Consider the following 14,543-nt stretch of genomic DNA (forward strand, 5'->3'; position numbering starts at 1 on the left):
ATTTGGCCGTCACATAAGGAGTAGCAGGTAAAAAGGCCATTTTAAAGGACCACAATGGATAAAGAGTCAGGCAGGAGTGGTAGCCCTCCTCCCACACTCATCCTGAATAATTCATGGCAGGAGGTTTTTTAATAATTCATAGGAATAACATGACAAGAGTGACTGCTGTGTTCTTTGGGGAGAGGCAATGAATGAATAAATGAGTGAATGAGTGAAAGACTGAACCTATGAGACGTTGGGACCCACAATGAAAAGGAGGATCAGCGTTTCCGCTGATTCGAAGGACTCCAGGTCCAGTTTTAGCTGTTGCAGACAAGTTTTTGACACGTTTCTGACAACAAATTTGGGGTTTGAGTTCAAACTAATGGGCTTATCGTCTGTTTATCTTCCAGTGTTTCATCTTTCATTTCACTTTTCAACTGTCTAAGAGAAGCACAAAATGACCCTAAGATCAACATGTCCATTACTAATTATTTGAACAATCTGAGTTGTCAAGATTTCAGAAAAAAAACCTACAAAACCTTCCAACAATTCAAATGTCTTCATGTTTTACATCCAACTTGTACATACAACCAAAAATCCATTGTATCTGTACATCATCCTTGGCCTCCATTGAACAATGCTGACAGAACAAACCCTTAGCCAAACCTAATTGCATACTATAGCGGCCCTTTAGTTTTCATTGCAATATATACTTCCTCCATTAGCAGAGAATGACGGTGGACATTCTGTAAATCGCCACAGCTGATTTGTCTAATATGGACATAAATATTGAAGACTGTGCTGTGATATGTGATGGTTAATGACGACTAGAAGAAAACATCATTTTTGAACAAGCCTAAGAGTCTAAAACCAGGCTTGCGGCCCTGTGAGGCTGGACCAGGCCCCCAGAAGGAGCGCCGGGTTTAGAAGCAAATTAAACACAGCGGCCAAACAGTGGATTTGCAACTTCCTTGTCTGTCACATGGTGCCCTCTGGCCCAGAAATACTTTTTTCCCATAGACACTGCAAATCAGTGGATACATTTTTTGAGCGTCACAACCCCCCTGCGAAATGACTCGTTTCACTATCAGAATTTGAGCCGTTCGGTCCAATAACATTTGGAAAGCCTAGAAGAGCCATATGATTAAATCATTTAATCCCCATTCAAGTCAGCGGAGCGCTAAACCGGAAATAGCTGGCTTGGGTGGCAGAGGTCTCTAGTGCGCCTGCTCTATGGGCCGCAAAGTGCGGAAGCAGCTCCTATCTTTTACGAGAAAGTTGAACATTTTGGCTCCATGCGCCACTGAGTAACTCTCATTGAACAGGGCTGATACGCTGTATCAAAGTCTTATTATACATCCATGGGCTGGACTTAGGCATAGCTGTGCTTTAAGCTAAATGCTAACGTCAGAATGCTAACATGCTCACAATGACGATGCTAAAATGCTGATGCTAAGTAGGTACAATGTTTGCCCAAGAGGGGTTAGTCTGCTAAATATTCTAAAATGCACTAAACACAAAGCAGCTGAGGCTGATGTCCTTATTAGTCATAAACCATTGTAGTGGACACATTGAAATCATGCCCTGGTGATGGCTCTCAATGAAATGTTAAGTCACCAAAGTGAATACAATTCATCCTTTGAGCGACATGAATGTCTGAACCAAATCGAATGGCAATCCATTCAAAAGTTGAGATATTTCAAGTCTACAGGCCAATTACCTTTTGAACAGACAAGTGACTGAACTAACCTCTTTTGTGTGACAGAAAAACACAAACATCAATCCTGAATGTGTCATCATTTAATAAAGTATATTTTTGCATTATGATTTTAACTGTTACTGTTGTTACTATCCAATTCCTGTTCAATCAATTGACAAACTAAACAGGATACATATTACCAAAGCAAAGAAATGATGCTCACTTACTGATATTTAGCAGAAATCATTTATCCTTACAAGTCAATATCCTGCAGTTTTGAGCTTCTTTTATTTCCGCTACGAAACTAAACCTCCCTCACATTAACCCTCAACATCTGACACCACTAACGCCCACTAGCATTGATATCCGATTATTATTAATGACGTTCTCTTACCTGTGTGAATAGTCATGACAGAAGCCAAAAGCGTTCTCAGCCTCCTTCCTAACAGCTACTATTTAGACTGGCTAGTTTCAGAAGATAAACTCCCCAAAAACACAAAAAGCTCACCTACTGTTTGCAAACTAAACCTGACAGTCGCCAAGGAAACAGGCACACCCTCCCCAGCCCTCCTCTCTTAAACACACCCATTCAGAGGACAGGGTGTCAGGATGTCATGTCGACAAAGGTGAGGACAAAAGGTGTGAGGGGTTAGGGGAAGGGAGGGAGGGAGGGCGGGAGGGTGTCGGCTGTCTGATTGTAGGAGGGGGGATGTGTCGGCTGCTTTGTGCTACATGATATCTGATAGACTATGTGTGCTGAGGGGTGAATTTAACTTTTATAAAAAAGGATCATTCCAGTTTACTACAACTTGGGTCTTTTTTCATAGTTTTGGCCATTGTTTTTATGAGCTATGAAAACATTATTATCATTGTAATCACCAAAAAAGTAACAAGAACGCTGAGATCTAGATCTCTTCAGGGCGACTGTGGCTCAGGAGGTAGAGCAGGTCGTCCTTTAATCACAAATAGGGCTGGGTACCATGTTAAATACTTTTTAGGCACCGACAGAATCGTCTCGAGTACAGAAAGATGCCTCGTAATTCAAAATCTAAGGAGTAGCAGAAAGTCCTGCACACTGTCTAACTTGCAAAACATATCAAGTTTAAGAAACTGGAACTGGACCATTTTTTGTCACAAAAGATGGCTTTTGCAAGTTAGACAGTGTGCGGGAGTTTCTTTGCTACTTTTGACCTGCATGTCCCCCTCGGACACACCTGTGTCATGTTGTAGATGTGCAAAGTATTTTTCTGTACTGAATACCTAAGGAGTAAATCTCATTAGCGTCAGTGAGCCAATAAGCATGCAGCATGCTTCTCCCAAGATCTAATAATGTTTGTGATTGGCGGTCTAACGTTACACGTCGTAGATTCATGTAGAAAAAACTCTACGTTACACAGAGACGGGACTCACGTAGTATAGCGGCTGAAAAATAAATAAAAAATGCTGTGCCTTAACGCGTAATGTTGTAATTTATTTTTGTTAAAATGGATTTTATAAAATTGGTATAGAAAAAAGTATCAGCAATTTTTTAACGATACCCAGCCCAATCACAAGGTTGACGGTTTATACTCCGTTGGTGTTTGAGTGCTAATGGGTGAATGAGAGGCAATTTGGAAAGCGCTTTGTCCCTTAAGGTGGAAAGGTGCTATATAAATGCTGTCCATTAAACATTTACCATCTGGAAACACGCCTGAAAAAGATCCCGATTGGTCAAAAAACAAGACCTGTCTCCTAAAAATTACATTCCCATACGACTAAACTGCATCCTCAATTACGTTTCAAGAGAGACATATTTTGTCCCGGATTACATTTGTTTTTGACGCATCACATCCACATCATGTGCTCAAAATAGTTGTTGAGATAACTTAGATTCAACCAAAGTAGAGAACCAACTGATTAAACTCTGCAGAGCTGCACCACTGATGTGGCTAAAAAGGGTCTATATTTGGATTTACAAATGATAATTTGTATGTCCTGAACTCTGAACTCATAATTTACAGGTGGGATGGGGGGGTTACAAACCCCCCAATAACCAAAACTGGCCAGTGCAACCACCCCAAAAACCTATTCTAATTCCCTTTACATAAATACAGACATTTGAACCATAACTTGATGCAGAAAAGGCACAAATTGTTGCAGAAAAAAATCCCCAGAATGCAGGAAATGAAGTGTTTGATATGCTCAACATTTGAATTTTGCTTAGAAGTGGAGATCTCAACCGCCCCCAATGTTGAACCCAAAGTTACGCCCTTGCCTGAACTACACATTTAACATACAGTTGTGTGAAGATGGAGGAGTCTTTGGAGGCTGCAGGAACCTGGACTCACCTCTCTTGATGTGTTTGAGTTGTCTCTCGGCCTCGTCTCTCTCCTCCGTCAGTCGGTTGCACTGCAGGAGCAGACAGCAGAGTCAACTCATTATAGATCATGTTCCACAACAGAGTATACAGCTGATAGCAACAGAGTAGAGTTACACAGACACACCGAGAGTCAGACACAAAGCTGTGTGTTCAGAGGACGCGTTACACACTGAGCTGTTACAAAGCACCGGTTTCTTTCCAAAACTTAAAAGGCAGTTACACACACCGGGCCGATAATCGGCCGTTGGACAGTCTGGCGAGGTCGGTGACTCGAGTCTGTTCGGTGTGTTCCGTGCCATCGTCCGTTGGAGGAGCCGTCGGCCTTCATTTTCGCCGACCTGACATGCTCAGTCAGAGACAGGGCAGTCGGGACTCACCCGGAAATGGCAAGCGGGATGAGCGTGACTAGAGTCTCTCAAAATCTGACAAACCTTTTAAACTGACTTTTGTTGTTCTGAAATGAAGAGAGATTCAGCAACTGCACGGCCTATTTCTCTCTTAAAATGTTTTCAGAAACACGTTTCTGTGAACTATTTTAGTACAATATGAGATCGTATTCTGAATGAGTCGCCAGTAATGGCCATTCGAAAAATCCAAAATCCGGAAGCAGCAGCTAGATCCATGTGACACGTTCGTCCAATCAGCTGCCGGTTTTCATTTTTTGGGCGACAATACAGATTAGCGCCGCCTGCTGTTATGGAGACGTATTACGTCTCGTCTCTTTGGTGTGTTCCGAGGCACTTTTTTGACCAACTCGGGGAGACTGAGCAGTCGCCCATCTGGTTGGTGTGTAACTGCCTTAAGTGTGTTGACTTACAAATCTAAAAATGGCATCTGGGTGTATACCTTTGTTTTCCTTGATAAAGTGCATGGAGGTTGTAAACCTTATCTTTAAATAGATGTACAGCATGTATGAAATCTTAGCTCATGGAATTACACGATAACGAATGACGACAAGTTTATCTACACATGATGTCTGACAGTTTTGAGTCTGAGCTGCGGCTAGAAGTTATCTGGAGTTGAGATCACAAGGACACGTAGCTAAAACACACCGTCCCAGACCGTTATTTGGTGTTGCCCTGTAGTTGGCTCCCAGTAACCTTTTGTCGGCTAAACTCAACTACCAATGGCCACTGATTTGACCAACAGGTAACAGTGCTCTGTAGCCCGTGTCAGGTGACCAGCTGGTGGTCGCCTAATTTTCTTCGGATATCATACAAATCGTTGTGCATACATTTTCGTATGATATCATACAAACCTGTTCATGAGAATGCGTTGCTTTTTGAGGTGGCGGTACTTCTGCAGGAAATGAATGCCAAACCAGCTGCCAAATTTAGTATTGTCTCACTGTCTGCAATTAGATCTACATGGACCTGGAAGATGTGTTCCCTCCTCAGGGAACGCTATGCAACATCTTGCAGCAGCAGTGAATATGCCATTGTGCGAGTATGCCTAGGGTGCAGATAAAGGCCTACTTTTGGCCTAAAAATAGCGTAATCAATCACCAAATATCGGATGCCATGGTTCCCAATTAACATAATTGCTTGACCCCGACTTATACAGACTTATAAACGGTTCCCATGCTGGCTTTGAATGAGTATTTAATGGATTTTTCAAATGGAAAGCAGCGTATCTCCTCTGAATTCTTCAAATATTCCAGAGAGGGAGAGCGAGAAGATTTGGAAATCCTATCTGCCAACACTTTTGTCTCAAAGTTACCATGTGCTTCATTTTAACATCCATTTTGCCTGATCTCAGTCCCTTCTAGAGGCTGTATTGCTCTTCTCCATCGTCTCAAAATGTTGCAAATGTTGCAAACGTTAACACCGACTGCCCATCACTTCTGATAACAGCCTGATTCTTTCTGCTCCTGCTGACTTGACAGTTGCCCTACAAAATGCCGTAACCACTTATTTTCAGATCCAAGGGATCTGGTGTAAGTATCCCTTGTTGTGCTATATTTAGGATGAGCAGCTGTGGTAAGCCCGGTTTGGATGTTGGAGGGATGAAACTTGGGTGACAGCAGCAGCAGCTGCAGACAAAACTGAGGTTAACAAGTGCAACCCTATATCAACACGAGGACAAACTGTAGGTTTTATTTTCACTTCTTCTGGGTGGGAAGGAAACCATTTGCATCAAACTATGGACAATAAATTAAATCCAAACCCCAAGTGTTCTTGTCACCTAAAAACCTGACTATCATTTTGTCTTTTATCATAATCAATGACCCACATTGATAGTTTACACCTCTGTATAAAAGTCCAGTTCATTCATTTTCTCATAGACAATGTCAGGTGACTGATAGTTGGAGCACGTTAAGGCTTGCACGAACACATTTTAATCATCAGAACCAAACATAATAGAACATATCTGGTTATTTAATAAAGATACATTCTGGGACAAAAAAAAAACTCTGGGTTGTTTACATTACATTACATTTCTTTAAACCAATCACAATCGTCTTGGGTGGCGCTAAGCTCTGGATGAAGCAACGGTGACTCTGCAAAATAGTCTCGGGAAGGAACTTGTTTTGGTGGAAACATTTGCACCCCGCAAATGAAAACGAACGCCACATACAATATAAAATGTTAACTGTTGACGCATTACAGTAACGTGAGCTATTTAAATTACCAGTGTCTCGCCGTGGGGACTTCATCCACAGCAATCCCACCAATCGGCCCCAAAACAAAGTTAGAGAGGGATATATATTCTTTGTAAATCTTTAAAATCATTCCCTGAAAGACCCAAGCAGGCCTGCCTTGTTGCACCATCCAAATCTTCTTCTAAACTTGACATTTTCAGCGTGTAGCTTGCTAGCTCGAAGGTTGTTGTTGTTTCCCGTAGCAATGGGATTTTGAGAACAGTAACACATAGAGAGCGGAAGGTGAGGAACATGTCCGGCACTGGACATAAACATTTAAAAGGAGAGAAGTAAACTTTGCTTCCCAAGGTGAATTTCAGTGAGAAACATCCAATCACAGATAACAATTCACATTCACAACCTTCAGTTTTCTGCCAAATTACTTTGTGGTGAATTCATACTCTTTTCCCCTACCGTCTAATATCATGTTAAAAAGGCAAAGATTCATCTCTTTTCTTTTTTTTACTTAAGTTACTGCCTCTTTTTCCTTATTGGACAGTGATATACAATAGACTTCTGAGTGACCGCAGTCAATAGTGGAGTATCTGCAATGCTGCTGTTCTCTGCACACACTTCATTTAAAATGGTAATTGGAACTCGCGGAACATTCAGTGACCTCCTGTGCAGCAAAAGCAACCGCAAACCAGAAGAAAGAACTGAGTGTGTGTACAAGGGGATTTCCCCCTTTCTGGTCTATATATCCCGGCCTCTGCTGAATTATTTTTATCCCCGGTGGGGGTGATCAATGCTACTTCACCAATAGCCCATATTTTATATACCTAAAATACAAGTATTTAAAGTAAAGCGCTGTAACGTGAACACATAGTGCCATAGAAGGATTAAATCCGAGCAGCAGTTGCTGGTTGTATTTAGCCGCTACAGAGCTTCGGGACGCCGGCTGCCAGCGGCAGTTGTTTAGCCGCCAATAAGTGACTGTGAGCCGGGTACAGGCACTGCCAGATAATGGTCCTTTCCGGGGCCGTTGTAGTGGAGTTGAGCCAGAAAAAGTGAGCGCCATGCGGCGATGACAGTTAAGTTTAGGCACCAAAACGACTAGTTAAGTTTAGGAAAAAGATGATGGTTTGGATTAAAACCCTCCCGAGGAAGGAACAGGCATTTTCTGGATGAAAGCATTTTGTTTTCGCCACGAAGTGAACTCCGCTCCCGGCTTGAAAGCGCTGTGTTTTGTGTTGACATCACGTTGTTCTATTCAATTTTGAGATAATTTCCCATTGAATATTGAAGTTCATAAGTGTTTTGGCATGGCTGGCAGAGTGGCTCTGTATCCATGGTGGTATTGGAAGGGGGATTTAATTCTTGCACGTTTTGTTTTGTTGTGCATGATTAAAAAAAAAAAATAAATAAATAAAAAATAAAAAATCGCACCCTGTGTACAATCATTCATTATATCAGCTGAGCTCCCCCCACATCACAGGCAGAACCATAACAAAAACACCATGAACCCATAAACCAACTAAACAGGCCTCTGTCATTTATACACAAATAATTTATTGTATGAACTGAAATCTGCATCCTCTGACAGATGTATTATCGCCTCCAACCTTCCTTAAAGCCAGATAAACATGGCCTGATTCAGTCTCTTTAATGTTAAAAGCATTCATGTTGGCAGTGCTGTACAGTAACAGTAAAAACTTCACCGAACCTCACTCGCCCCAATTCTAACTAGTCTGGATCAACGGAACTACATTTCGAGGGTAAAGCCTGACAGCACCTTCCGCCCTCTCTGTGTGTTGCCGTTCTCAAACTCCCTTCGCTACAGGAAACAAACTTCGAGCTAGCAAGCTACACCCTGAAAATGGCAAGTTTTGAAGAGAATTTGGGTCATGCATTCTGGTTCTTTCAGGGAATGATTGTAAAGATTTACAAAGAATATGTTTACGGCATTTCCTCTTTAACTGGGACATTTTGGGACTGATTGGTGGGATTGCTGTGGACGAAGTACACACGGAGATACACTGGAACTAAGCAAGAGCTAATGAGGTTTAACCATGTATCCAGCTAATTTAAAAAGCTAACGTCGCTGTATTGTGTGAACTTGGGATTATGACAGATGTTTCAAAGGTATCATCAGCGGTGTAGTCTACGTGATACGCAGGTATACAGTGTATACCCACTAAGAAAGCTCCAGAATTTCCATATACCCACTTAAAAATGTGCAATGATACGAAACAACATAGTTTTGTGACAGAACTTCCATTTCAGCTATTTGTTTTCGCTAATACGTGTCAAATAATGTGACCACAAACTGAACAAATGCTGCAGAACATGCAGAATGACTATTGTAGTATACCCACTACAATAAACTAGACTACACCACTGGGTATCATGACATTTAAAGACAAAGGGGATGTCGGCCTTAACGGTTAAAATATGAGTCTTTGTAAGGGCCTAACTGCGTCAAAACCACACCGATATTCACAGATAAAAAGGACAAAAAGGACACTGAACATCCATCTCTCTCTCTCTCTCTCTCCTCCTGCAGCAGGAAGAAAACACTTGGCCCACTTTCTCTCTCCAGCTCTACCTGCAGTCTCACACACTGTCAGCTCAGATTTCCCTGAGGGGCCCAGCAAGGGCAGTGGGTTCACCGGCACACAGCAAGGCACTGCTGGCACTGCCAGGGTGAGCGGTTCAATTCCCTGTGCTGCTCAGTGAGCCCGGCAATTAGAGCTGCAAAGATTAATCGATGAATCAATAGGTTGTCAACTATTAAATCAATCGGCAACTATTCTGATAATCGATTAATGGGTTTGAATCGGGTATAGAATTCCTGATTCTCTGAAATACTCTCTGGTTCCAGCTTGTTAAATGATTGCAGCTTGTATATATACATAATATATAATGTGTTCTAGTTTCTTCTCTCCTCTGTGACAGTAAACTGAATATCTTTGAGTTGTGGACAAAACAAGACATTTGAGGACGTCATCTTGGGCTTTTGGAAATACTGATCCACATTTTTCACCATTTTCTGACATTTTAGAGACCAAACATCTAATCCATTAATGGGGGTTGCATATACAAATCCCCAGTTATACAATCTAACTGCACAGGCAGACATTTGCTGCTAAAATGTCAAAGTGTAGTCAGCAGTAGCTCACTTTCCTTTGAATTGTAACACGCTTAACAAGTAGCTTTGCTACTACTTCATGTATTAGCATTGTAGCGAAGTGCAGCTGCAGCTAAACTGAATTTTAAAAAACGGTTGGATCAGGCACATTCTGTGATGTATCCTCCATCAGGGCAGGATAGATGGCCCACTAACCTTGACTGTATATTCTTTCACAGAGGGTTTCCTTCATCTGTCTTCCAAAAAGGCATGTTGGGGTTTCTGTCAAATAGGCCTGCAACTAATGATTATATTCATGTTTTGTCTAAAAAATGTTAGGCCTGGTTACAGTTTCCTAAAGACCTTCCATTTACTATCACATAAGACAGGCTACATCTACACTAGCCTACTCAGTTTTAGTTAAAAACTAATATCTTTCGCTACGTTTAGGCCTCGCATCCGCACTACTCTGGCGTTTCCGAGCTCCTAAAACTGAGCCATTTGGAAACACTGCTGCCCCCGTTTTGGTTTGAAAACTCCAGAGTTGCTTTTTGTTCTGGATGGACACAAACGGAGACCTTTGGAAATGACGACACACGTCAGTCAGTCTTATCGGTTAGGTAGCTTACATACCTTTCAGTAACAGTTCCACCCTGTACTTTTTACCATTGTGGCTTATCCCGCAAAGTCTTTTCTGTATTTTCAACTTCTACATCCATGATTTTCAATCAGAGTAACATCAGACAATCTGCTTCCTGTTTACACCGGCACGCACTGAAGCTAAAACTCTTGCGTGGACGGAGACCGTTTTTGTCTCAAAACGCCGCTTAAAAATTAAAAACGTAGTAGTGTAGATGTAGCCAAATGAAAGCAACAAATCCTTAAAGGTGCTCTAAGCGATGTTGGGTGACGTCACTTCTTGTTGACGTTCGAAGTATTGTCAAAATAACAGGAGGCTAGCTCGCCCCTCCCTCCTCCTCATCCCATCCCCTCCCCCTCCCTTCCGCGCACTAACCCCCCAACCCCCACCCCCAAATCCTTCTTGTCTGTTATTGGCTGGAACACTGTTTGTTATGTTTGGTGGTGCAGGTTGGCCAGTTTGTTTTTGTTGCAGTTTGTAGAGCCTGGGTTGTCTACAGAGACCGCGGGTTTTTTTTAGTGTGTTCAGGGGACAGGCAGCTAACGGATAGTGAGGAGATGTTTGCTGTATGTGACAAAAAATGTTGTAGCCTAAAAAACGCATGATATCGCTTAGAGCACCTTTAAGCCGCCTACACATGATCTGTGGCAAAACTGCGAGGTGGGGCGCAGAGCAAAGAGGCAAAGCACATTGCTAGAATGTTCTGGAATTGGTCAGCGGCAAAAAGAAAAGTTGAAATAATTTTAACTTTAAAAGCAGCGCAAAGCAGCGCAAAGCAGCGCAAAGCAGCGCAAAGCAGCGCTAGTTGGCCGGCACCGCTCTCCCCATAGGAAATCAATGGAACAGCCAGCGCAGAGCGACTGTATTTATCTAACTATACGCTGTTGTACATAATTAATCTCTATCATCTAGATAACTGCACAGAATACTGTACTCACCTGCACTTTGGTATTTAATGCTTCTTTTGCACTTCTGGTTGGATGTCAACTGCATTTCATTGGCTCTGTACCTGTACTCTGCTAAATGGCAATAAAGTTGAATCTAATCTAAATGTAATCTAATTTTACTATTGAGAATGTGACACTGCACAAATAGATGCTCATTCACTTCCTCAAGCAATTAAATCGACATATTGTTTCTGCCCGACTGTCCATATGCTGAGATAAATGAATACATAGACTGGCTGCTACTTTTTTTAATTTGAACACCAAAAAAGCAATGGACATTTTACGTAGGGTAAGAACATAATGGTAACTCAAAAGTCAATTTTTAAGCTTTCAGTAGCATTTTTTATGGTCTTTGTTGTCTTTCACAGAGGAGCTGACAAAACATTACGGGAGTTGTAGTAGTTTTATAGTCCTTTTTCACGGCAGACATGTTGACATGTCATAGTAGGAAAAGCACAGGTGTATTCAAAACCATTAATGATGGCTGCATTCCACTTAGGAGAGGCCCTGGTATTGTGCATGCTGACTCACTGAAATAGCTTACTGGGACACTTGATGGAATTGAGCCATCGTTAAGGTGATCAGTGTCAGCTGTGCTTTTCCTACTATGACAAGTCAAAGACTACGTTTACACGTGGCCGGCTATTTTCATAAACGGACATTTAGAACCTCTGCGTTTTCAGAAAAGTGTATGTTTACATGTACCCGTGTATATATGCCGTCAATGCCGTCAAGAGCATGTCACACCTGTAGGTGGCAGTGTAACAAGAAGCTCAAGCCCATGTTAGCCAATCAGAATCCCGAAAATAGCAACAACAGCAACGACTCACTTCCTCTTTTCTCTCTCTCGGCTGCCTAAACCATATATGTCAATGGCCTAAACCTCCGTTTGTCTCAGTTTACATGCAAACGTGCAAACGCAGTTTTCCAAAATCTCCACTTTGGCCGGAGTTTTTAGAAATAATCGTTTTCTGTGATAAAAACGGGGTTTTCGTGTGAATGAGAGGTCAAACCACAGGAAAATATCTGCGTCTTAAATGGGGCTTAAATGTCTGCTGTGAAAAAGGTCCATTAAGACGGCTGGATTTAAATTCCCAATTCAAAGCAAAGGGGTCCCTTTCTCTTGATGTAGGTCAATGGCATGTAAGCAAGGCATTCACACACGTGGGTTGGGGGCTTTAAGACCCTTGTACACCTTTATGGGTTAGATTTGTCGCAAACTAAATGAGCAAGGCAGGGTTAGCTAGCTCTATTCCCTCGTTGTAGGTCATTAGCAAACTCTGTGTGAGGGTTCAGCTCCCTGTTTAACTCAAGGAATAAAGCAAGGCACTAATAGACTGCAGGTGTAGGGGTTTATTCTTACTAACAAACACTTCAAGGGTTTGGGGAATTAGGTGAAGCAAGGCATTATCACCAGAAGGAGTTGTGGGTTGAATTCCCACTGTATCCATCCTTACTTTAGGGTGTTTATGGGTAAAATCCTGCAGCAAACAGAGGGTTAGAGGCAGCTGATGGAGTAATGAAGGATTCAGTGTAAAGAGAAAATCTATTCAGATGTATAAACTGCTAAATATCAGTTCAAACCTGAGGCGAGGCTTTTTTTTCTGTGTATTAGAGACATGAAGTCAGTCAGACATTTAGCCCAGAATACGCCTGTCAGCCTCTTTACACTCAGCACATTTCTCTCTAAAAAGGCTAAAAATCTGTCTAGAAATTATGGAACTTCCCCATGAAACCATCAAAAATATATCTGTGATAGGCCTATAGCTTAAATGTCAAGTATAATGTCTCCTCTCCGCTTAAATGGCGAGAAGAGCGACACATTTCTAGGGAGGGGTCCGGCTCTTTCATGTCTACAATAACCTCCGGGAGAAGCCGACCGGCGAATTCTACCGGCGGAAATTAGCCTGCAAAATGTCCCATCTGAGCCGGAAAGACATGCACAGATCTCCGTGGACACATTTAGAACGCTTTTACCTGCAGAAATAAATCGGATTAGAGGCAAACATTTGAGCTGTTTTAGGTGTTTTTTTCTTTTTTATCGGCTTACCTCTGTTCGCATGTGCGCGTCCCTCTCCTCCTCGCATCCCTCCATCGGCGCGGATGAAGAGCAGGGAAGCATTTTCAGGAAAAGATTTTTTTTACTAACGGTTGTTGAAAAGAAAAGAAAGCTACACAGAGGTGTATGTTAGCTTTTCAGCAGCACATGTCTGGATCCGAGCCCATTCTTTTTTTTTTCTTTTCTTCCAAACACATGGGATGGAGAGGAGCTCGGTGCGCTGCTGCTTCCTCCTCCTCCTTTCACTGACAGCATCATCTGGCTCCCCTGAACCCCTCCTCCCTCTCCCTCTCCCTCTCCCTCCCTATCCCTCCCTCTCCCTCCTCTCTCTCCATGCTGCAGGCAGATCGGACTAAACCATTCGTGCACAGCGAGATGTGATGCTAGAGAAGGATTTTATGTAGCCTACTCATTTTGCTTCGTTTTTTTGCTTGCACGTCTTGAATTGAGCCATACTATAGTCGTAGTCAACTTAATTTAAGGCCCTCATTACGGGAGTCAGGGTGCGTTCAAGTGTTGATGGGGAAAGTCCGAAATGCGGGGATTCAGCCAGCTGTGAGACCAGCGTTGCGTTCAAGCTCAATTTTGTATCAGTTAAAAACAAGGAATAACCTCACATCCAGGAGCGGGGCTAGAAGGGGGGGGAAGGGGTGCCCCCCCCCACACCGCCTGAAATATAATTGCCCCCCCTGGTGCCACCCCTCAATCCACAATTGTGATTTTAATGTTTTTTTTAATAAAGTGGCTGACTGAGCCTATAGAAAATGTGTATTGTATTCAGATATACAATTTGTTCAGATATACAAGATCGATTTTATGAACTCATTCGGCTTCCTTTTGAATTAGATTTTCCTTGCATCGTCTTCAATTAAGCCCTGACATTATAACAATGTGTTGTTACTTTAAGGCCCCCCATTAGGGTAATCAGGGTGCGTTCAAGTGTTGATAGGAAATTTCGAAATTCGAAGGTTCAGTCAGCTGCGAGACCAGCGTTGCATTCAAGTTCAAATAATTGTAGCAGGGTTTTTTTGTAATTTAAATTTGTATTTGCAAATATGACAAACAACAGCTCATATGGTACAGCTCACAGAAGACAAATAAGAGGAGAAGGTCAGATAGTGAAATAACATTTCAGTCAAAGCATAAGAT

General features: G+C 42.2%; 2 protein-coding genes across 3 annotated transcripts in view; one reads left to right on the forward strand and one right to left on the reverse strand.

The window, feature by feature from the left end:
• The window catches only part of shtn3 (shootin 3), a 55,311-nt gene extending 41,673 nt beyond the window's left edge, over positions 1 to 13,638 (reverse strand). For both annotated transcript variants that reach the window (XM_031317083.2, XM_031317082.2), the window contains exons 1-2: positions 13,386 to 13,638; positions 4,009 to 4,069 (exon numbers count right to left, since the gene is read on the reverse strand). In XM_031317083.2, coding sequence (XP_031172943.1) covers positions 4,009 to 4,069; positions 13,386 to 13,457 — 133 coding nt within the window. In that variant the 5' untranslated portion in view covers positions 13,458 to 13,638. The remainder of the gene's footprint in view (positions 1 to 4,008; positions 4,070 to 13,385) is intronic.
• The window catches only part of gm2a (GM2 ganglioside activator), a 30,614-nt gene continuing 16,379 nt past the window's right edge, over positions 309 to 14,543 (forward strand). The window contains exon 1 of the mRNA XM_031317087.2: positions 309 to 316. The gene's annotated coding sequence lies outside the window, so the exon portion shown is untranslated. The remainder of the gene's footprint in view (positions 317 to 14,543) is intronic.

The sequence above is a fragment of the Sander lucioperca genome, chromosome 1, assembly GCF_008315115.2.
Source record: "Sander lucioperca isolate FBNREF2018 chromosome 1, SLUC_FBN_1.2, whole genome shotgun sequence".
Classification (NCBI taxonomy): Eukaryota; Metazoa; Chordata; class Actinopteri; order Perciformes; family Percidae; genus Sander; species Sander lucioperca.